Source organism: Phaethon aethereus (genome assembly GCF_964289735.1).
Source record: "Phaethon aethereus genome assembly, chromosome: W".
In the NCBI taxonomy this organism is placed as follows: Eukaryota; Metazoa; Chordata; class Aves; order Phaethontiformes; family Phaethontidae; genus Phaethon; species Phaethon aethereus.
Window position 1 is genome coordinate 10,870,759 of NC_138581.1, and position 23,888 is coordinate 10,894,646.

The 23,888-nt window shown below is 44.0% G+C and overlaps 1 protein-coding gene across 1 annotated transcript in view; it reads left to right on the forward strand.

Moving 5' to 3' along the window:
* Positions 1 to 23,888, forward strand: part of LOC309415039 (ubiquitin-conjugating enzyme E2 R2) — a gene marked incomplete at both ends in the record, with an annotated part of 97,072 nt that overhangs the window by 63,226 nt on the left and 9,958 nt on the right. Inside the window, one exon of the mRNA XM_082012430.1 lies at positions 22,388 to 22,474. Coding sequence (XP_081868556.1) covers positions 22,388 to 22,474 — 87 coding nt within the window. The remainder of the gene's footprint in view (positions 1 to 22,387; positions 22,475 to 23,888) is intronic.

Consider the following 23,888-nt stretch of genomic DNA (forward strand, 5'->3'; position numbering starts at 1 on the left):
GGGGAAAAGGATTCTTGCTTACGAGCTGGCAGGCCTCATCGAGAGGGCTTTAAACTAGCTTTGAAGGGGGAAGGGGATAAAACCAGGCTCACTAGAGATGAGCCTAGGGGTGGCATGCCAATGTTGGGGGTGAAATCGATAGCCCAGCTCAAGTGCATCTACACCAATGCGCGCAGCATGGGCACCAAACAGGAGGAGCTGGAAGCCATTGTGCAGCGGGACAGCTTTGATGTAGTTGCCATCACAGAAACATGGTGGGATGATTCTCATGACTGGAGTGCTGCAATGGATGGCTATAAGCTCTTCCGAAGGGATAGGCAAGGAAGGAGGGGCGGTGGGGTGGCTCTGTATGTTAGGGAGAGTTTTGATTGTATAGAAATCAATGATTGTGAAGACCAAGTAGAGTGCTTATGGGTAAGGATGAGGGGGAAGGCCAACGATGCAGATATCCTGCGGGGAGTCTGTTATAGACCACCCAACCAGGACAAAGAGGCAGATGAAACATTCTATAAGCGATTGGCGGAAGTCTCACAATCGCTAGCCCTTGTTCTTGTGGGGGACTTCAATCTACCGGACATCTGCTGGAAAGTATAACACAGCAGAGAGGAAACAGTCTAGGAGGTTCCTGGAGTGTGTGGAGGATTAAGTTGAAAATTGGTGATGCAGTCAAAGGCAGGCATCTTCATCATTTGCTCTGGTTTGTATGGTAGATGCAGGACATCTACTTGTGTAACCCCCAAGTATCCCGTTAGGAAGGTTAAAGATTCCTCACAACTCTGCATATTAGTGTAAATGTCTTTCTTAAAATAAGACAGAGGATAACTTGTCAAGCACTCTGTTTTTTTACTCTGTTTTTTGTGGTTTTGGGGGTTTTTTTGATACTCAGATGAACTGAATGCTGTTCTTACTTTAATACTGATGCTAAAATTTAGCAATCTTTGACCTGAGCACTTCAAATGTCGGGAATATCAAAAGATCCCTTGAAGAAAAGTGATTTTTTTTTTATTTTTTGTTTTTAGAGTTTTTCTTTTCACATAGCAAATACTGAAAAGTAACCTTCAGAACAAAACTTGCAGACTTTCTGTAACAGTGTCCTGGTTTTGGCTGGGATGGAGTTGTTTTTTCCTTCCTGATAGCTGGTATAGTGCTGTGCTGTGGAGTTGGTATGAGAATGATGTTGATAACACACTGAAGTTTTAGTAGTTGTACTGCTTATACTAAGTCAAGGGCTTTTCAGATTCCCATGCTCTGCCAGTGAGGAGGTGCACAGGAAGCTGTGAGGGGGCACAGCCAGGACAGCTGACCCAGGCTGGCCAAAGAGATATTCCATACCATACAACATCATGCCCAGTACATGAACTGGAGTTAGCCGGGAGGCGGAAATTGCTGCTTGGGGATGGGCTTTTGATCACCGGGTGGTGAGCAATTGCTGTATTGGGCATCACTTGTTCTTATACATTCCTTTGGTGTTATTATTATTATTGTTATCATTGTTGTTTCCTTCTCTCTTGCTGTCCTATTAAACTGTTTTTATCTCAACCCATGAGTTTTTCCCAATTCTCTCCCCCATCCTACTGGGAGAGGGGGAAGTGAGTGAGGGGCTGCGTGGTGCTTAGTTGCCGGCTGGGACTAAACCATGAAAGTCCTTTTTAGCGCCCAACGTGGGGCACGAAGGGCTTGAGGTAACAATGGTTGCAGATCACCATATCAGTTTATTTGATTTGCATCATGCTCTCGTCTTTGCCGTACATGTTAAAGATCGGTGGTAGTTTCTGCAGGCTGCTGTATTCTGCAATGATTAGTAATGTCTTGCCTGGGAGATTTGTTTTTAGGACACTGACCTTGATCTTAATGTGGTATCTGAGCTCTGTACTAAAGCCGTTACTGTATTTTGGGTACTATCTTGTGGAGACAATTAGCAATTATACTTCTGCTTCTGAAAGGCTTTTTATGGAGGAAATGCAGAATGGTACCTTTGCTACCCTCTATCATAATGTTTCCTCCTTCATCACAATAATTTTTCAGTATTTTGAACACCCTTGGGTAGTTAAAATACCTCTATTGCTACTTCTGGGGAACATTGTTTCGGTTTTGTCTAAAGTTAGCAAGCAATTTAAGAATATCATCCAGAGATCTGCCCCAAGGCTGGATAGTTATGAATGGCAGCGTGTGTGGAACAGGATGGGCAAATGCCTAGGGTGGTGGGCACCTCCTGTGTTTTGGAACTTCACTCCCGAACAAGTGCAGAATCCTGATAAACTAGCAGAATATTTGGACGAAGTATGCTGTCGCCCTGGCAGCTCCAAGGAGACACAAATCATTGCAATGTGCTGGGGCCTGGCCCACGCCTACCGAGCTCTATTTAACACTATGCAAAGGGAGGGTCTCTGGATCCAAAGACAATGCAACAGGTACTGCAGCTACTCTGACCCCTGTGACAGGCGCTGCAGCTGAACTAGAGAACCAGGCCATCCCGGTATCAGTCGCCCCTGCACAAAAGAAGAAACCTTGGGAGCAGAAGTCAGCTCGTTTAGTAAGGGACGAAGAAGCTTTTTCTAAGAAGGAGGCAGAGGAAGAGAGTGAGGAGGCAGAGTGCTCTGAAGCAGGGCCATCACAAGGACTGAAGAGGGAAGAGAGCGAGTCATCGCTTGAAGAGGAGGAAGAGGAAGAACTCATAAAAGAGACGGTAACTACCCGATCTCTATCCCTGAGAGAACTGCGAGATATGCGAAAGGATTTCAGCCATCGTCCAGGTGAGCACATTGTCACCTGGCTGCTCCGATGCTGGGATAATGGGGCCAGTAGCCTGGAATTAGAGGGTAGGGAAGCTAAGCAGCTGGGATCCCTTTCTAGGGAAGGGGGCATTGACAAAGCAATTGGAAAAGGTGCATGAGTCCTCAGCCTCTGGAGACGACTCCTGTCAGGTGTGAAGGAAAGGTACCTGTCATGGTTGAGCCCCAGCTGGCAAGTAAGCACCATGCAGCTGCTTGCTCATTCCCCCTTCCCCCAGTGGGACGGGGGAGAGAATTGGGAAAAAACTCATGAGTTGAGATAAAAACAGTTTAATAGGACAGCAAGAGAGAAGAAAACAACAATGATAACAACAATAATAATACTGACAAAGGAATGTACAAGAACAAGTGATGCCCAGTACAGCAATTGCTCACCACCCGGTGATTGATAGCCTGTCCCCGAGCAGCAATTTCTGCCCCCCGGCTAGCTCCAGTTTATGTACTGGGCATGACGTTATATGGTAGGGAATATCTCTTTGGCCAGCCTGGGTCAGCTGCCCTGGCTGTGTCCCCTCCGAGCTTCCTGTACACCCCCAGCCTTCTTGCTAGCAGGCCAGCACAAGAAGCTGGACTGTCCTTGACTACTTAATAACAACTCAAAACATCAGCACGTTATCAACATTTTCTCATCCCAAATCCAAAACACAGCCTCACACTAGCTTCTATGAAGAAAACCAACTCCATCCCAGCTGAAACCAGGACAGTATCCACCCCTTATTCCATACCATTTACGTCATGCCTTTTCAATACATTCCAATTATTCTTCATTATTCTTCTTGTCTTTTAATATATACACACAGATACCATTCTCTTAGTCCATGGGCCATCACTTTAAAATGTCTGTGGAGTTCATTCGGTCCATGACTCTGGGCTTCATCCATCATAGCAGTCTCTCAGGGCAGGGAAGATGGTGCGTGGTGTTGGATTTTTATCTGGCACGGTCCATGTCCATGGTCTGCAGGTCAAAGATGTCGATCTCGAGGAAGTTGCTGGGTGTAAGCTGCTGAAGCCAGTTCTGGTTCCATCACCGCTGCACGTTGCTTGGTTTCAGTGAAGCTCATTCCTCATCAGTCTGGGTGATTCTTACTGTAATACCATTGATATGGTAGATAGCAACCACAGTAGTAATGTCATACTGTATTGTGTAACAATTAACATAATATAATTCAAATCATTGACTATTTTCACCCAAAATCAAATCTCCTTGAGGTACACATCGGACTTCCCCATCCTTCCGCATTACCCACCAAGTGCACCCAGGTCCCTGGGCAAAGGCAATCCCGCAAACGGGTTTGCCTTTGCCTGAGGCAGGAGTAACCCAGACTGTCTTCCCCAGCATATTTCTCACATGCACCACAGGGACTTTATCCCCTTCTACAGTATGTAAAAGTTTTGATTGGGCAGGGCCGGCTCTATTAGGAGATCCCCTAGTGTTGACTAACCAGGTGGCTTTGGCTAAATGTTTATCCGAATGTTTGAATGTCCCGTCACCCATTGCTCTCAGTGTAGTCTTTAACAGTCCGTTATATCGTTCAATTTTTCCGGAAGCTGGTGTATGACAGGGGATGTGATATATCCACTCAATGCCGTGCTCTTTGGCCCAGGTGTCTATGAGGTTGTTTCGGAAATGAGTCCCATTGTCCAACTCAATCCTTTTCGGGGTGCCATGTCTCCATAAGACTTGCTTTTGAAGGCCCAGGATAGAGTTCCGGGTGGTGGCATGGGGCACAGGGTACGTTTCCAGCCATCCGGTGGTTGCTTCCACCATGGTAAGCACATAGCGCTTGCCTTGGTGAGTTTGTGGAAGTGTGATGTAGTCAATCTGCCAGACCTCCCCATACCTATATTTCAGCCATCGTCCTTCATACCAGAGAGGCTTTAACCGCTTGGCTTGTTTGCTCGCAGCGCACGTTTCACATTCATGGATAACCTGTGCAATAGCGTCCATGGTCAAGTCCACCCCTCGATCCCGAGCCCATCTGCGTGTTGCATATCTTTCCTGATGGCCTGAGGTGTCATGGGCCCACCGAGCTATAAATAGTTCACCCTTATGTTGCCAGTCCAGATCAACCTGAGCCACTTCAATCTTAGCAGCCTGATCCACCTGATGGTTGTTTTGATGTTCTTCAGTGGCCCGACTCTTGGGTACGTGGGCATCTGTGTGACGTACCTTTATGACCAGATTCTCTAGTCGGGCAGCAATATCTTGCCACAATTCAGCAGCCCAGATGGGCTTGCCTCTGCGCTGCCAGTTGCTCTGCTTCCATTGCTGTAGCCACCCCCATAGAGCATTTGCCACCATCCATGAGTCAGTATAGAGATAGAGTATTGGCCATTTTTCTTGTTCAGCAATATCTAAAGCCAGCTGGATGGCTTTCACCTCCGCAAACTGACTTGATTCACCTTGTCCTTCAGCCACTTCTGCAACTCGCCGTATAGGGCTCCATACAGCACCTTTCCACCTTCGATGTTTGCCTACAATACAACAGGACCCATCAGTATACAGGGCATATTGCCTTTCGTTCTCTGGCAGTTCATTATATGGTGGAGCCTCTTCAGCACACGCCACCTCCTCTTCTGGTGATATTCCAAAACCTTTGCCTTCTGGTCAGTCCATGATCACTTCCAAGATTCCTGGGCGATTGGAGTTTCCTATTTGAGCCCGCTGTGTGATAAGCGTGACCCAGTTACTCCACGTAGCATCAGTCACATGATGTGTAGAGGGGACCCTCCCTTTGAACATCCAGCCCAGCACCGGCAGTCGGGGTGCCAGGCGGAGCTGTGCTTCAGTACCAACCACTTCTGAGGCAGCTCGAACTCCTTCATATGCTGCCAGTATCTCCTTTTCAGTTGGAGTATAGCGGGACTCAGATCCCCTATATCCTCGACTCCTAAACCCTAGAGGTCGACCTCGAGTCTCTCCTGGTGCCTTCTGCCAGAGACTCCAGGTAGGGCCATTCTCCCCGGCTGCTGTGTAGAGCACTTTTTTAAGATCTTGTCCTGCCCGGACTGGCCCGAGGGCTATGGCATGAACTATCTCCTGTTTAATTTGTTCGAAGGCTTGTCGTTGCTCAGGGCCCCATTTAAAATCATTCTTCTTCCGGGTCACTTGATAAAGAGGGCTTACAATCAGACTGTAATTTGGAATATGTATTCTCCAGAAACACAGAACGCCCAGAAAAGCTTGTGTTTCTTTTCTGCTAGTTGGTGGAGACATAGCTGTTATTTTGTTGATCACATCCATTGGGATCTGACGACGTCCATCTTGCCATTTTATTCCTAAAACCTGGATCTTCTGTGCAGGTCCTTTGACCTTTGTTTTATGGCAAAACCAGCTTTCAGAAGGATTTGAATTATTTTCTTCCCTTCCTCAAAACCTTCTTCTGATCTGTTGCCCCAGACGATGATGTCATCAATGCATTGCAGGTGCTCTGGAGCTTCACCCTGTTCCAGTGCAGTTTGTATCAGCCCATGGCAAATGGTAGGGCTGTGTTTCCACCCCTGGGGAAGTCGATTCCAGGTGTATTGGACACCCCTCCAAGTGAAAGCAAACTGTGGCCTGCACTCTGCCACCAAAGGGATTGAGAAAAACACGTTAGCGATATCAATAGTGGCGTTCCACTTGGCTGCCTTTGACTCCAGTTCATATTGAAGTTCTAGCATGTCCGGCACAGCAGCACTCAGTGGCGGCATGACTTCATTCAGGCCACGATAGTCTACTGTCAGTCTCCACTCTCCATTAGACTTTTGCACTGGCCATATGGGGCTGTTAAAGGGTGAGCGAGTCTTGCTGATCACTCCTTGGCTCTCCAGACGATGAATCAGCTCATGGATGGGGATCAGGGAGTCTCTGTTGGTGCGATATTGCCGCTGGTGCACTGTTGTGGTAGCGGTCGGCACCTGTTGTTCTTTGACCCTCAGCAACCCCACAACAGAAGGGTCCTCTGGGAGACCAGGCAAGGTGGACAGCTGTTTAATTTCTTCCGTCTTCAAGGCAGCTATACCAAAAGCCCACCGGTACCCTTTTGGGTCCTTGAAATACCCTCTCCTGAGGTAGTCTATGCCCAGTATGCACGGAGCCTCTGGGCCAGTCACAATGGGATGCTTCTGCCACTCATTCCCAGTTAGGCTCACTTTGGCCTCCAGTACAGTCAGCTGTTGGGATCTCCCTGTCACTCCAGAAATACAGATGGGTTCTGCCCCTATATGGCTTGATGGCATCAGGGTACATTGTGCACCAGTGTCCACTAAAGCCTTATATTCCTGTGGGTCTGATGTGCCAGTCCATCTAATCCACACAGTCCAATAAACTCGGTTGTCCCTCTCCTCCGCCTGGCTGGAGGCAGGGCCCCTCTAGTCCTAGTCATAGTACTCGTTACCCACTTTTGTAAATATGAATCAGAGGTCACTTTATTAAGAGGATCAGAGGTAAGATCAGCCCTTCTATTCTTTCTGGGAAACCGCCCACTGGAAAGTGGAGTGACGATTTTTCTGGAGGAACCTGAACCCCCTTTTGTAGTTGTTTTTCCTTGCAGCTCGCATACTCATGCCTCTAAGGTCGAGGTAGGCTTTCCATTCCACCTCCTCATGTCCTCTCCGTAGTCACGCAATTGAAACCACAGGGTGGCTCGTGGTGTGTATCCTCTATATCTTCTCTCTTGAGCAGAAGAGCGCTTACTCCTAATAGCTGAGATACTGGTCCGTACGGGTGGAGGGTAGGGCATATCCTCTTTGAATTGATGGAACTCCTGGGACAGTTTCTCTATAGCAGAGACGCAGGCCCATAGGGAGGAAGAGAGACTTTCTTCGTATTGCCGGAGTTGGCCAGCCAATTCATCCACCGTTGGTCTCTCTCCGTCTTTCCAGGCCATTACTGCTAATGAGTTGGCATGCGATGATGGTGCACTCCGTACAAACTTCCGCCACATAGGTCGCGTGCAGTTGACTTCATCTGGATCTTTGGATGATTGTCCATTGTCCAGGTCACCATAAATCACCTCCAGCACAGCTAGCTCCCTCAGGTACTGGATACCTTTCTCCATGGTGGTCCACTTGCCTGGGTGACATAGAACATCTTCCTTGAAGGGATACTGTCCTGGTTATGGTCTCATCCAGAACATGGACTCATCCAGACTGCACTGGAACAGGGCGAAGCTCCAGAGCACCTGCAATACATTGATCACATCGTCGTCTGGGGCAGCACAGCAGAAGCTGTTTTTGAGAAAGGGGAGAAAATAATCCAAATCCTATTGAAAGGCCATTTTCCATAAAACAAAGTAAGGTCAAAGGACCTGCACAGGAGATCCAGTTTTTAGGAGTAAAACTGCAAGATGGACGTCATCAGATCCTAATGGATGTCATCAACAAAATGACAGCTATGTCTCCACCAGTTAGCAAAAAGGAAACACAAGCTTTCTTAGGTGTTGTGGGCTTTTGGAGAATGCATATTCCAAATTACAGTCTGGTTGTAATCCCTCTCTACCAAGTGACCTGGAAGAAGAATAATTTCAAATGGGGCCCTGAGCAACGACAAGCCTTTGAACAAATTAAACAGGACATAGATCCTGCAGTAGCCCTTGGGCCAGTCTGGGCAGGACAAGGTGTTAAAAATGTGCTCTACACGGTAGCCGGGGATAATGGCCCTACCTGGAGTCTCTGGCAGAAGGCACCGGGAGAGACCCGAGGCAAAATCTGCCAAGGCATACAGAGCTCTTAAATGCATGTCGTTGCATACTTGCTTCACAATAGCATCTACATAACTGTTTTTTTTCAGGAAATTAATTTCATGCAGGAACATAATTGTAACGAGGTAAAACTATAGCTTTGTAGGCTATATAGGGAGGGAAGAAATTGTATTTGACTTCCAGTTAATTTGCAGTGTAATTTTCATTCAGAGATCTAACACAGCAGCATGGTTTATTTATAATTTAAATAACATATGATGATGCTTAGTTTTTTATACATTATTTATTAGATAGAGAATGCCTTGAGGGCTATATTTTATATTTTATTATATCCATGTCTTCTAAAGCAAACCTTGACAAGTGGCAATTACTGTAAATGTACTGATCATGTGTAGATGGCTGTTAAGTTAGTCTGTGAACAGCTGTATCATTTTTGGTAGTATTTAAAAAAAAATATAATTTGACATCAATTCTTTTAATGTTTTGATTTTTGGGAAATTTTACTCTCTATATCAGATGGAGTCATAAGGAAGATGGAGTCCTATAGTTGTCAGACAAATCTTTCAGCTGCTAAAATACAAACCTCTGAAGGATTTCAACAGTGTCTAGTCTTCAGTTGTAATTGCAAAGTGTTGAAACACCATTAACTTTTTCAGTGTCTGAACCTTTTAGCTACCAACAAAAGTTGTCTGTTTTGTTCAGTACCTGATGTCAGATGAGCCTTTATGTCCTCCAGTTCTTTAAGGGCTTTTACTGGAACCTAAATGGTATGTGAGTGGATGCAAGCAAATTGCCAAATGTGAGTTTTTTGCCTTTCTTTTGTGCTAGACTAAAGGAAGTGTTACATCAGTATTAATGCTTATCAAAAAGTGTAATGTTTCAGGGCTTCCTGAAAGAGTGGAACTAACTTTCCAGTTTTTATGCACCACATCAGTGTGGCTGCTTCATACACAGGTTGTAATACTGGAGAAACTGCATAGTTGATGATACCTGCTCTCAGGCTTGCCAAATGGAGTGCAAACAGAACTGCTTCCAGTTGATACTGTCAAACAAAATTCATGCTCTGGAAAAGTCCTTTTTCAACAGCAAAATGTTCTCTAGTCTTGGTACCTGTGGAAGATACCACTCTAATGTCTGTGTAAAATTGCTCAAAGGACGTGTTTCTGCAGTGCAAATCTTAGATATCCTTACTTTCTGTGTGCATAGACACAATTTATTTAAAAATAGTGGTCTACCTGTGTTAGTATGTAACTTGGTGCGTAAATCGGGTACGAACACTGCTCCCTGTTCTAGGAAGCTTTCAGAACTCTTTATTTGGTTTATGTGCTAAATGTTATCTACAGGCTGAAGAGGACAAGGAACAAGCTGGTTTGTTCCCTTATTTGAATCAAAGCAAGATAAACTTTGTAGGTAGACCACTATTTAAAATCATCCTACCTGATACCAAGTGTGCATGTGGCTTTCAGATGCCGATTGCTGGTAACCTGACTAGGAGCAATGCATCTGTAGGCTAGTGTGAATACCAGCAAGGCTGTTAGCTTATACTTGAGCATCTGTTAATTCGTAATCACATCTACTCTATCACCACTAGAGGCTCCTCCAAGTCATGCTTTGGGTATGTTTCTGGGTCAGGAAGCAGCTCATACTTTAAGTAGCATGCAGATGTCTGACTCTCTCAGAGTAACACCTCTTTACAAGCAATGAATTAATTTCAATCAAAATAATCAGTCATCCTTTTGATGGTATGGTTGAACCTGAATCATCAATTTGAAATAGTTACTGATCAGTAACTACTGATGAACTTTAAAGTGACGTTGACTAGAAGCTTGTAGTGTTGCTTGCTAGTAACTGGAAAAAACAACCATGAAAATATTTGTAGTGATGAGTGTGGGTAAATAATTTTCTTTTAACATCAACATATTTTATCCCAGCATAGATAAGGCTATAATTATCAAAACAGATTATTTTAGGATTCAGATACTTCCATGTATGTCTGGGGTAGGTTTCCCATGACAGGGCTGTACTTCATGCTTGTATTCTCAAAACACTGTCAACTTTTGCTGCAAACTGATTATTACTGTGTTGTAATTTGATAGGGTGTAGGCAGCTTGCATCAGGTGCAGTGTGTCCGAGATACAGGCTCTGATCAAACAGCCTAACAAGACTTAAGACCAAGTTCTCAAGAATTAATCTTATAAGACATGAAAGAATATAATCATGAGATCATGGCTAGTATACAAATAAGGATGAATTTTCTGTTCTCTGCCATTCCTGGGTTTTGGTAGCCTCAGCTTATTCCATATACAAGCAAGTCCTGTGCTCAGGTCTTTAAGTTTTTGCAGATGTGTGGGTATCATTTTTCTCTGAATGGAGTAAGAGGTAATCCAGTTCCCAAACTTACCATGTTGTTGTGGTTTAACCCCAGCCAGCAACTAAGCATCACACAGCTGCTTGCTCACTCCCCAGGATGGAGGAGAGAACTGGAAGGGCAAAAGTGAGAAAACTTGTGTGTTGAGATAAAGACAGTTTAATAGGGAAAGCAAAAGCCATGCAAGCAGAGCAAAACAAGGAATTCATTCACTACTCCCCATGGGCAGACAGGTGTTCAGCCATCTCCAGGGAAGCAGGGCTCCATCATGTGTAACGGTTACTTGGGAAGACAAACTCCATCACTCTGAACATGTCCTCCCCCCTTTCCTTCTTTTTTCCCCCAGCTTTTTTATGCTGAGCATGACATCATATATCTCTCTGGCCAGCCTGGGTCAGCTGTCCTGGCTGTGTCCCCTCCCAGCTTCCCGTGCACCCCCAGCCTGCTTGCTAGCAGGCCAGCACGAGAAGCCAAACGGTCCTTGACTGCTTAGCAACAACTAAAAACACCAGTACGTTATCAACATTATTTTCATCCCAAATCCAAAACACAGCACTATACCAGCTCTCAGGAAGAAAATTAACTCTATCCCAGCCGAAACCAAGACACATGTGGATGCTATGATTTTTTAGCGTGGAAGCATGCTGGAGCACTGTACTGGAGCTATTGGAGACACAGCATGCATTTTTGTAGATTAAGCATCAGTGATCTCTGTAGTCACAGATACTTACATGTGATGATTCTGTTACTTAGAAAGTGGAGGAGCTTTTAGATGAGTCTTTGCAGGAAAGCAGCATGACTTGTTTCTGTAGAGGCTTCAAAATAAGAAGGTGCTGTGTGGCTAGCATATACATGAGGACCTATTGGAAGGTTATTTTTTTATTATTGGTTTTTCTAGCATTCAGTTAGTGTTCTCAAACTTCAAGGCCTTAAAAAGGAAGGGTGAAGCTGAAAAATAAGTTTTCCAAAAGTCACCAGAAGGTAGATACCAGAAGGATCTAAGTAAAGTGATGTCTCGCAGTAGAAAAATTGCTCTGTCTTGAAGTTCTCTACTTTTTTTTTTCTTGATGTATCTTCATCCACGCTCTAGTTCTTGCTAAAAGCAGACTGTTGATCAACCATAGATCTTGTTTTCTTTTCCCTGGTATGCCACTTATGGGTGGTCGCTTATCTGTCACACAAATTTTTTCTAAAGTTAAGTCAGATCTGACACTTCAAATCAAGAATATCTATGATGTGCTTAAATACAGGAAGAAAAATGAGTTTTAATTTTCCCCCCAGTTCCTTTCTTGATACTGGTAGGCAATACTGCATACTGTTAGAACTATTTAAGGGTTGCTTCTAGTCGCACAATTGTACAAATTTCCTCTGACTTTCCTACAAGGTCCAGCTTTCTCTGTCCAAATGATAATATCCCTTGCCTGTATTCTCATCTTAAACCTGTCTTATTAAATTTCTGTCTTGACCTTGAAATCCTCTTGACCTGCGATAGTCTGAAGTGGTTCTTCCTGACTGCTACTCTTACCCTGTATGCCTTCAAACTTAATGTAAATGTTTACAATTATATACAAGCTTGAATTTCAAGGATGTTTGTTCATGTACTGAGCTTAGCTCGATTGCACTGGTTTTGCTTTTATTAGAAGTATAAAGGGTACCTTAAATATCTGTGCTGTACTGCAGATGAATTGACCTGCTTTGCACCCTTTTGCTGGCTCTTTCAGGAGGCATTTCAGCAAACTGAGGATTCTGGCTTTATGTAGATGTCATATTAGTCACTGATATGGCAACTAGTTGGAACATAGGTAGAAATATCAATACTAGCTTTCACTTCAGTGTTGTGCTTTCTCTTATATATCCATCTGGCCTGAAAGATGTCTTTTTAAGCGTCGGTGTATTAACGATGGTCAAGAACAACCATTTTGTAGGTGGTTCTTGTCTAGCCATGTGTAATTAGCTTTTTTAACGGAGCATGGTTGTTATAGCAGGCAGATGACTTCCTGGTGATCTGCAGGAGATGAGGACTATGTGAAGGGACATGTTTTTCAGTAGCTGTTTCCTTAGGGCCATGTTGTGAGCGTAAGGTCTATACAGTACCTAACACAAGGCAACCTGAGATGTGGTTCACACAGTAGTACTTTGGAGCCACTGAAGGCCAAAGCAGTTGAATATCTTGTCCTTGTGACTACAGCAGCAGTGCTGTCTGATCTGCTCTTTCTTAAGCAGACGTTTGACGTAAGAGCTAGTCTTCTGCCTGGTGTAATGCATCTGTTAAACATATATTTGCAGGAGCTGGTACTGTGGCAGATTCAGGCTGGTGGCTGCTGCTTTTGCCCCCCAGCCCAGGCAAGAGTACTTTGTAGTGTGAGAAGTAGCAGCTTAATGTTCTGCCAGTCTCAGTGATCTGCCTCTGTGTTTTGATTTTTGACTTAAGGTGGGCGTCTGTGTTCTGAAGTCATTAAATGAATTAAACATATCATTTGAACTGGACTCCCTTTCCTTAGCAGGTCAAAGCTCTAACTGAGACTCTAACAGTTCAATAATATTGTGCAATTTGGGTTTTTGTCTTGTTTTGAAAAAATAAATCTGAGATCTGAGCTAGGATTCATCTTTAATTCTCATCCCTTGCAGTGCAGTTTGGCAACCGAGTTATTGCTGCTCATGAGTAAAGCTACCCTGATTGTAATGCTGTGAGCTCCAAAATCTAAAGCACAAGGCAGGGGTGAAAAGAGGTAGAGAATGACAGAATGCTGAATGCCTCTTGAATTTGGCTCCTCACTAGCAAAAAAACCCACCCTCAGACCTGTTACCGTAGAAACAATAGCCTGAGGAGCAAGGATGGGTATGTATTGGCTAATGCACTTATTTTAGCTTAAACTTTAAACTCTATCTGTTTGAAGCAGCCTATGAGAACGGAACTGACAGGCGCATCATTATGCAGTAATGTGAAGATATGCTTTTGTGTCTCAGATGTAGGCTTCTCGCTAGCGAATACCTTCTGACGGTGTTGGTTCCTGCAGTGAACTGGAGGGTGCTGGGCAGGGAGCCAGCTTGCATAGGTGTGTCAGGCTTCACTGGCTCGTACAGGATTATAGACACTTGGCAGACGGGTTGCACACTGGGGCTATGCATAATAGTTGCATCAGTGTTACCTGTGTCTCTTCTTTAGACTTACTGCCTGTGACCCGCTCCAAACAGGAGGGTTCATGATTGGTAATGCAATGGCTGAAAAATAAGTAGCATGGCTGCACAAGTGCTTAGTTGGCTTGTGTGGCAGACAGCATAGGTAAGGTTTGGTTTTTTGACTGTAATTCCTAGGTGTTGCTATTCAGTTTCTAGAACCTATATCCCTTGTTTAAATAAATGCTGGTACACCAACATGAAGTCTCGTTAGAAGAACTGCTGCCTGCTGTGCTGAGAAAGGTGAGGTTGTGTAACACTGCAGCACAGTGCTATGGCTTACACTTACAATGCCATAAATATTCCTTTCCCCTTGCTGCTTATGAAAGAAGTGACTGCATCAAGACCTGCCCTGTGTTTTTAGCAGAACACGTGACTGGCTGTCCCTTTCCTCTTGCATCCAGCCTGGCTTTCTTATGAAGAGAATCAAGGCAATTAGTCATTTACTGACTCCTGAATGGTGCTTGTTTAAAGAATTGTCTAAAAATACTTAAAACAGGCTGAAGGCAAGGTTGTTTGTATATTGAGCTAGCTTGGACATCTCTTCACTCAGTAGACACAAACAATATGGCTTGCTTTACTGAACAATAAAGCAGTCTGCTGTGGTTTGGCAAGTATGTAAATGGGGGAATGAATAGGTGGGTTCACTTTGTCAAGCCTGATGCAAAATGCTGTGAAACTGGGATATGCTTTGGTTGTGATTACTTGAATTTGAGCAAACTAAACTAGAGAGATGACCAGGATAAGTCTGAAGTATATCATACTGTCTCATGCTCAATCATTCCATAGACATGCCTGTATATAAATCTGCTTCAAGAAAGTAAATTACTTACCCAGGTCATGAAAGTTCAAAACATGAGATTGGACAGGATGCTGAAGATGTTGTAGGCTAATGCAGCTCTTAATAAGAGAGACAATCTTCTGGACCCTGAAGCCTGACAAGTGGAGGCAGGTGCCCAGGATATCAACCCCATACACACATAACTGGAGGACTTCCACACATGCTGCCAGAGATGCCAGTAACGTAGAATGATACTTTGAATAAGCAGCCTCAAATATTCCCGCCACTGCTCCAGCAAAACTGTATTATTTTTGCAAATAGAAAGAGTTGTAAAATTGTAGCCACAGTTTTTAGAACAGCTGCACTAGTGTTAGAGCTTTACTGGTTCAGGTACCAGCATCCTCAGTAGGACTATTTCAAGTGCCAGCTTCTCCTCTAAAGCAGAGACCTAAGAGGAGATGTATGATTTAGAGTAAACTTTAGGTACAGTATTGCCAAGTATCTTTAGCTCCTTCAGCAATTATTAGACACTATAGGGAGACTTAATTTTCACATATTTGAAGTTATTCTTCCTATTTTGCCCAAATGGAGAAGTCATTATGTTTGTACAGGTATAAATAAGAATGAAATAATCTGTTTCTGTCCAGAGAATAGTCATACAGACTAGCCTATCTGCATAACGCACACCCAGTGAGCCTGATTTCAAGCCATACAGCTTGTGTACAGTCTGCAGTCAACCAGAAGGCATCGACTCAAGAGCACAATCTCAACACGAGGCCTTCAGTGATGGCAGAAGTCTCCTCGTATCTGGCCTGCCACAATCTCTAATGATTCAATCTTAATTTTGTTTCTCTTAACCAGGCCTGATCCTGGAGTGAAGGTTGAATTGGGGGCAGAATCTGGTAATATTTCAGCATGGGAATTCCCAGGAAATTACAGAAACCTCAGTATGATGTCAGCTTTCTTGCATGGGAATCTGAAATTGCTTTAGTGCTTGGCTCCTGTGGTCAAAGCTCAACAAAGCTATTGGGTTGGCAGCTTGCCCTATGGAAGAGGACCAAGTAGTTCTGTTTGGTGTTGTTTTATATAGCTGCTGGTAGTTGCCTTTTCTGTGATGAGGTGGCAGACAAATGCAAAAACTGAGTGAAAATGGACAGGTTATAGAAGAAATAATCAGATGGCTCAGGATGCCACTGTTTCCAACTCAGTATCTTGCTGGATGCTTGTCCTGGTTTTGGCTGGGATGGAGTTGTTTTCTTCCCGATAGCTGGTGTAGTGCTGTGCTGTGGAGTTGGTATGAGAAGGATGTTGATAATACACTGAAGTTTTTAGTTGTGGCTAAGTAGTTGTAGTGCTTATACTAAGTCAAGGGCTTTTCAGATTCCCATGCTCTGCCAGTGAGGAGGTGCACAGGAAGCTGTGAGGGGGCACGGCTGGGACAGCTGACCCAGACTGGCCAAAGAGATATTCCCTACCATACAACGCCATGCCCAGTACATAAACTGGAGTTAGCTGGGGGGGCGGGAATCGCTGCTTGGGGACGGGCTATCGATTGCCAGGTGGTGCATTGGGCATCACTTGTTCTTGTACATTCCTTTGTCAGTATTATTATTATTGTTGTCATTGTTGTTTCCTTCTCTCTTGCTGTCCTCTTAAACTGTTTTTTATCTCAATCCACGAGTTTTTTCCGATTCTCTCCCCCATCCCACTGGGGGAGGGGGGAGTGAGCCAGTGGCTGTGTGGTGCTTAATTGCTGGCTGGGGCTAAACCATGACAATGCTACATCTCCTGCAGCTGTTGCAATGATGGTGTTTTCTGTAGCATTGTGTGATCATCAAACTGGCAATAAAAGTAATGGAAGTGAGCCTGGCAGTTAGCCTAATGTAGGTGAGTGCTCCTGTAAATCTGCTTGTTTGCCTGAGCTCCGAGGGCACTGACCTGCAGTTTTGGGAAAAAATTGTCAAAGTAACATAGCTGTGTCTTAGGGGTTTATATACTAAGTAGTTCAGAAGTCTGACCCTGCCTGGAAATACTCTTGCTTTGCCATTATCAGCTTGGGACATAGAGCTGAGGCAGGAAAAACCTCCCTGTCAAGCCACGGGCACTGCAGGACTGACCTGTGCACAGCTGGAGATGGGCACCTGACTGGGTGGGGCCATGCTTGGTTGTGCAACTGGGGAGGGGAACAGCTTCAGGAGTATGCAGGTGGCCTGTGGCCAAGGGAAACTTCTTATTCAGCTTCTAGCCTGTCCCCAGCAAACTCTCCACATGAGAGCATTAACAGCTGCCCTGTCTGAAGCTGGATGCTCCCTGGCTCCAGAGCACTGACAGTGAGTGCTTCTAGCCAGAGCCAAAGTGGCTGTCGCATGGTTCAGACTGAACGGCACAATTAGCTGGGCAATACCATGGACTGTTCCTGCAGTAAAACCCACTGCAAGAAAGAAATATCTTCTCTAACTGTTGGACTGCTTGAGATCCTAAACACATCTGACTTGTGCAGGCTAACTCAGTCTTGAGATGAGTAGCAGCTGCCATGAGCAGTTGTCATGAAGGCTAGAACCTCCAGACTGAACTTCTAGGTTATCAAAGGGAGACAATACTTAAAAAAAAAAAAAAATCCTTTTGATGCTCTTGAGTAATGTTAGAAGAAAATGGTTTGGTTTCCAGGCACTGCTTGTTCCAACATCATTGTTCAGAGCAGTTTTATTTACTAGGATCCCTTGAGAGATGGCCCAGGCAACAAGAATGTGAATGTATGAGACTGCAGGAGCTTGGATGCAAACCAGCTTAACAGAGCTGTAGTGGATATTCCACCACCCCCCACCGCCCCCATCATTCAGCTCAATTCTGGTTTCATGTCTATTGTTAGTCCTGATTTCAGATCTAAGGAGCAAAAGACTAATATGTGGGTGAAAGCCCTTTCTTTAAAGGTGTAATTGTAACTTTGACTTTTGTATCTCAGGCTTTCTGCTTTGGTCCAGGTTGGGTGACTTAACAACAGTCCCAGCTTTATGAACATAGCTACACGGACAGAGAAATATTTAATAACAATTTACTCTTCAAAGAAGTTTTGGTAAAAGGAAACCTATTTTATACCAGAGGAGTCTTCCATTGGAAATGACAGCTTTTAGTAACGCCTCAGATGATAACTAAATTAGGAAGTGTATACAAGAGATGATTTAGTGTGAAACAAGAATGGGCTCCTGCCTGTCAAACCAATCTGATTTTGTAAGTTAACCTCACTTCTTGACTCATCTTTGCCCTACTGACTTGTGGCTCTGTTTTCTTTCTTGTTTAGAAGCTTCATGTCCTTTTTATGAGAACTAGTTCGCTCTTCACATTCAGGTCTTTGTGATTTAAATTCCTTATGAAACAGCACAGATAATACAGAATATAAGGGGTTTGCTGCTGTTAGTGTTAATATGGCCATTGCCGCAGCAAGGGAGTTTTCAGGACTCACAAGATTTAATTCACCTGGTCACTCATCTTCTAACTTGGATCTGAGATGTGGTCATAATTCTCTAAAAGCACAACAAATGTCAATAAATATTGTTATGGTGCTGTTGGGAAATGAAGCCAGAACTGGGACTAAATTACCAGGCTAGTGCTCAGCTCTGCCACAAGAAATTACTTTGGTCCTAAGTCGTAATATCTGGAGCTGAAATAGCAATGTCAGTCCTATGTTAATTTTTACCTTGTCAAATAGTTGACAATGCAGTGTGGTTAGCTTTAATGCTGCTTTATAGGTTCTGAAGCTGGACAATATCAAGGTGCTTTAAACTTCATTGATGTGCAAAACAGGCTGCTAGTACTTACTGCTGACCTCTACTGAAGGGTATTTAATACTGCATGCACTAATCCAGGCTTAATGTGGAAGAGGAGACTCCATTAGATGAATTGTATAAATGCTTGATGCGCCAGAAGCAGTTAAAGGGCATTTTGTGGGATTAGATATTAACACTTAACCCAGGTAGTGGTCTGCAGACCACAGTTCTTGTTCTCATTGACGTTCTTGCACGTTAAACGTATGGTGTAGTTAGCTGGCAGGAGCTGTTCCTTAGGTGTGCAGCTATGGGAAGCGACGATGTGCACAGCGAGGAGCCTGGTTATGCCTGTTACAAAGAAAAATGAGGAGTCCTTGTGCTGTCTGCAAGTGCTGTAACTCTTACTGGGGCGGGATGGGCGATCTGTAGGAGACCTTGGTGGTACCTGCACATAGAGTCAGTAGGAGTTTGTCTGTAAGCTGGCTGTAGCAGATAAAGTATTTTTGTGCTTTTTTGTAATTAAAAACTCAAATGCTTCCTCTGTATCTGAACTTAAATACAGTTTTCAAAGGATGCTCAGTTTCACTGATGCTGCATTTTCATAGGGCTTGCATTAAGCTTGTGATGTTTTAAAATAAAAATTATCTTTAACTGGCACTTCCAGAAACACCAAGCAGCTGCAGTTTCTGTTGGCCACTGTAAGAGCTGCTGGTGCTCCTGATTTCCCCAAATCGGGTCAGTTGTGATGCTGGAGGCTTTCCAGGAAATTTGTGCTCTTCCCCCATGGCCTCTCTGCAGTGGGCAGATAGGATGGATTCACCATTCACTACCCTTGCTGCCTAAAAATCAGGGATCTAGGTTTTGTCAGCTTGAGAAGAGTAGAAGAAATCAGTGTCAGACCATAGAAGTGTCATATACAGCTAGGCTGGAATAAATACTGAATTTCTAGACAACTGAAGCTCAGAGGGAGTCCTGCCTGCATTAGTGCTTCTTGCTGAAAGGGAGATGATATTAATACGTAAGTGTCAAGTTAAGTGCATGGCAAGATCTCTAGAAACAAAGTCACTGTAGTAGTTACTCATAGTGACTGAATTGAGACTTAATTCAGCAGTTGGTAGAAACATTAGGGTTGTATTTTCAGTCAAATAACATTGTATCTAGTAAGGCTTTATTTTTCTGGCATACATAGATTTTGCTATGACTTTGCCTTATCCAAATAGAAGAAAAATAACAAACCTGAAGTGCAGTTCCTAATGAGGATGCCAGAGAGCAAGGCAGTAAAACAGGAAACAAACTGACTGTGCTGGTAGCAATATGTGTTGTGGTTTAACTTAGAGGTTGAAGTTCTTGTGCAGTAGCTGTAAATGCCTATAAACAGCTGAATCTTCTGCCAGGCTGGTCTATCGAGTGTAACATCAGGGGAGTTTATTCTTTTTCTAGGGACTATAAGCATGACTAGTTACAAATTGGGGAAGGGGGGGAATGGGTTGATGAATGTCGTCTCCACCTTCCTCACTATTGAGTATGTTCAGTGGTGTTAAAGAGCCATGGTGAGCAGGTGGCTAAAATTGGGACACTGAAATAGGATTATTTCTGTTCAGTTTAAGCTCAGCTAGCAGAGTCAAACACATGGTGAATGCAGTAACAGTTGGGTACTTGTAGGTGGGGGACTGAATTGCATCTTTAGTCTTCCTAAATTAGTTTGTCTGTAACTGAGCTAACAAGCTGCCCTAAAACTATGCCACTCCCTAGTACCACCTGGCTGAATTTACCAGAAATAAGCTCAGATTTGCCTTACATTACTGAAATTGTAGGGGGAAAACCTTTCTGTGAGCTACTGCTTTATTTAAACAATAAGTTTATTTCCTAATTTGGTCTTTTTGTCTCAAGATGTTTAGAAATGGGCTTTTAGTGAAAAAACTGACCTGTAATCATGGCTGTTGCTGCATCTTTTTTTGGTCACCTAGAAACGATACCTGTGTAGAAGACACATAGGTTCTGCCAAGAAATCTTGTAGCTAGCTCAACCCTGAGTTTTGTTGCCTCTTGCATTTTTTTCATTTCAGTCCTTGGGCTGTTTTATGTCTTAGATCTCACGAAAACATGTAAGCACAGGAATGGGCTTTCTTGGGAAAACCCCAGTGGTCCGGAGGAGTCTGCAGCTACATGATGCAAGCACTTGAGCTGAAATGAATCTGCTGTGCCCTGAGTAAATCCCTGCTCTGCTCCCAATGCAGGGTGGCATGTTGTAGAGCCAGGCACATCCTTGCTGCAGCAGCCACTCTCTTCTGCGGTGGCATGGTGACAAGAGGCATTCACTTGCTGCTCTTGGAGCTATGCCATTTGTGTAAACAACCTTAAACCGTGGGCTAGGATTGTTTAAGCAGATCATAAATCTTTTGGTTGTGAGTGTGCTGTGGCAAATGACTACAGGGTGAGGACTTGGTGCTGCTGTAACATCCCCACATACAGTCAGTATTACAAGAGGGCATGTGCAGAACATAAAGCCACATGAGCTGCTGAATTTGTTTCATAAAGGTGAACAGAAAACCTTCTTTTCCTAGCTACCTGGTGCTCTGGCCTCATAAAACTTGGGTTGCAAGGCAAAAGCATATGCCAATCTAAGTAAAACTGTAGCCAGGTACTCAGTGGCTTGGTAATCCAATTTGTTTGTTTGCCTGCTTATGTTTCTGGGAATAAAACTTCCCATAGCTTGTCCTGTTGAACAAGGTCAGCACCCTGCATCCAAGTTGCATGGTTAGATGCTTAAGTGGAAGAGGGTGACCCAGGATTCTGCTCTTGCTGTATGTGACCTGCTTTTGGGATCTCTTCTTGCATTCTGTCACCCATGAGCCTGGCTGTGTTGCAGGTGCCAGGAGATGCTTCTCTGGAGAGACCACACTAGAGTGGTGGGGCTTTCTTGGTGGGTTGAGCAGTGCAGTGTACGAGTCCCCCTTTCAGAGGGGAGCATTTTTTGGCATGTAATCAGTCCAGATTCATCCCTCTTTCCTACTCACTGGCTTTTCTGACTGCTGCGAATGGCAGGGCAGCACAGAGAAGTTAATATCCAGTGCTGGGATCTGTGCAGTCTTCCCAAAACTGACTCAGCTCAGAGTCTAGCCCCACAGCTGGCTGCTGACTTAGGAGGCACTGGAAGGTAATGTTTTCTGTCATTGCCCATCAATATTTGGTTCATCAAGTTGCACTGATTTATTAAACAGACACAGATGGTATTCAGACTTTGGAAATGCTTGTGGTGGCAAGAAATGTGGTATTAGGAACACAGGTAGATGAACCAGTTTAACTCTCGCACAAGAAAGGCAAAAAAAACTTTGGATCTCAGTTGAGCAAGTATTTAACAACTTTTTTTTTTCCACACAGAAAGAGTAATTAAAAATCTTTGCACTGGCAAATGTAAAACAGATCTTTTCACCTTAGCAAATGTTTTTAGCCTACATCTGAACCTAGCAAGACAGCAATGATATCTTGAGTTCTAGCTTTTCAAATCTATTTTATCCTGTTGAACAACAGTTGTTGGATAGTACCGCTTGAATTAGGACTTGGTAAATGCCATTTGGCTTGTTTTCTGAAGGTTACCAGCCCAGATAAGGCCTGGTGTTTAGATTTTTCTTGTTCAGTTAGTGTTTTGCTCATAAGAAATTGTGTAGAGTTATATTGTGGGTCCACATGGGCACTGGTATGTAAAATGAACTATTTAATGGACTTAATGGAAATTGTTTCTTCCAGGTTTTCACTGTGATGGTTGCTTGTTGATCTCTCTTCGTTCTGTTTCATAAGTAAAATATTTTGCTTTTTTTCCAGGCTCACATTAAATTTCCTATTGACTATCCATATTCACCACCTACCTTCAGATTCCTGACCAAAATGTGGCACCCCAACATTTATGAGGTAAGGTGTTATTTAAACTAATTTTTTTCTCAGGCATATGAGAAGGTTTTCTATGTCCTTAAGCTTCTGGAAGTATTGAAAGGTACTAAATGTCTCTAGCCATAACTAAAGTGGCTAGCTGTTGGTGTTTAAATGTCAGCTTCATGGTTGCAGAGTTAAATCTAAATGTTGTAGGAAATGCTGTTCCTGTAGGCAGGGATGGAGCCTTTCTCATACCTGCAAGTGCAGCAGGTGGCCCCAGCCGAAGCATTGTGCCATGAGTGTTGGCAATTTTAGGGGATTCTTGGATCAAGGCTGGTGTGCGGGGTCTTGCCTTATTGCGATACTTGGGGCAACTAGTTGTTGTTTTTTTACACCTTTCAAGTACATTTTTAATTTGAGCATATTGTACAAAATTGTGTGATGAGACAAGAAATGGTGGGAAACAAGCTTCTGCAGCAGTCAGCCTATGATGAAGGGGTTTGGACTTTGGGTGATCCAACTGCAGAAAGAACCAGAACTGGAGTCCAGCTTCAGGAGGATTCACGCACAGCCCTGGTCACCCTGGGACCAGAGTGAACAGATACCTTTGGGCTTAATGTCCGCTAGCCAATTTGAAGCGGCCCTTAGTTCAATGCATGTATGGGTCATGTTCGGAGCATAACACTGGGCTATCAAGTCCATGATTGGATCATGGTACAACTACATGGCAGGTCCAAAAAGGGAATGATTTTATATAAATGCTTTTTAGAAAGCAGCACCCCCTAACTTGAAAGCATTGTCTTCATGATGCTGAGCACAGGTTGCTTGGAGAGATTTAAGGTAAAGTCATCATGGACCAAAGCACCAGGGGAAGTGCTGCAATGAGGATATGTCTGGTGCATATCAGCATGGTGTGGTGCTCTGCTTGATGGACTAACTCAGGGGCTGATGGTGGCCCGGCTGTGTTAATATGGTAGTGCTCAGGCTAACCTCTGCTGTTGCTGGGGCATAGCATATGTTGCCCTGCATCTGGTGTGAATGGACTATGTTGTGTTTCTTGCTGGGCTTTCATCTATCAAGTGATTGTTAAGGTTTATCCTGGAGCAGCAGCTTGAGACAGAGTGTAATAGTGCTGCTGCAAAGACTGTGAGAAGCAGCGTTTCATTTCATACAATTGGTTCAAAATTACCAAATTTCATAGAGCTGTATTTGAAAGTTGAAGGTCTGTTTTGGCTCAAAACTTGACTTAAGCTTTTTAGTGGAGGCCAGTCATATCCGTGCTAAACTTTTGGATATCCTAGACAAAGAGTCAGCCTGATAGGACTGCTTGAATAGTTTGAAGAGCTAAAGGCCTTTCAAAAATGTTCCTGTTGGTGCAGCTCTGTCACCTTATCACAGGTCTTCTTAGGAGAGGTTCTGCAGGCTTCCTTTGGGCACACTTCAAAACAGGAAT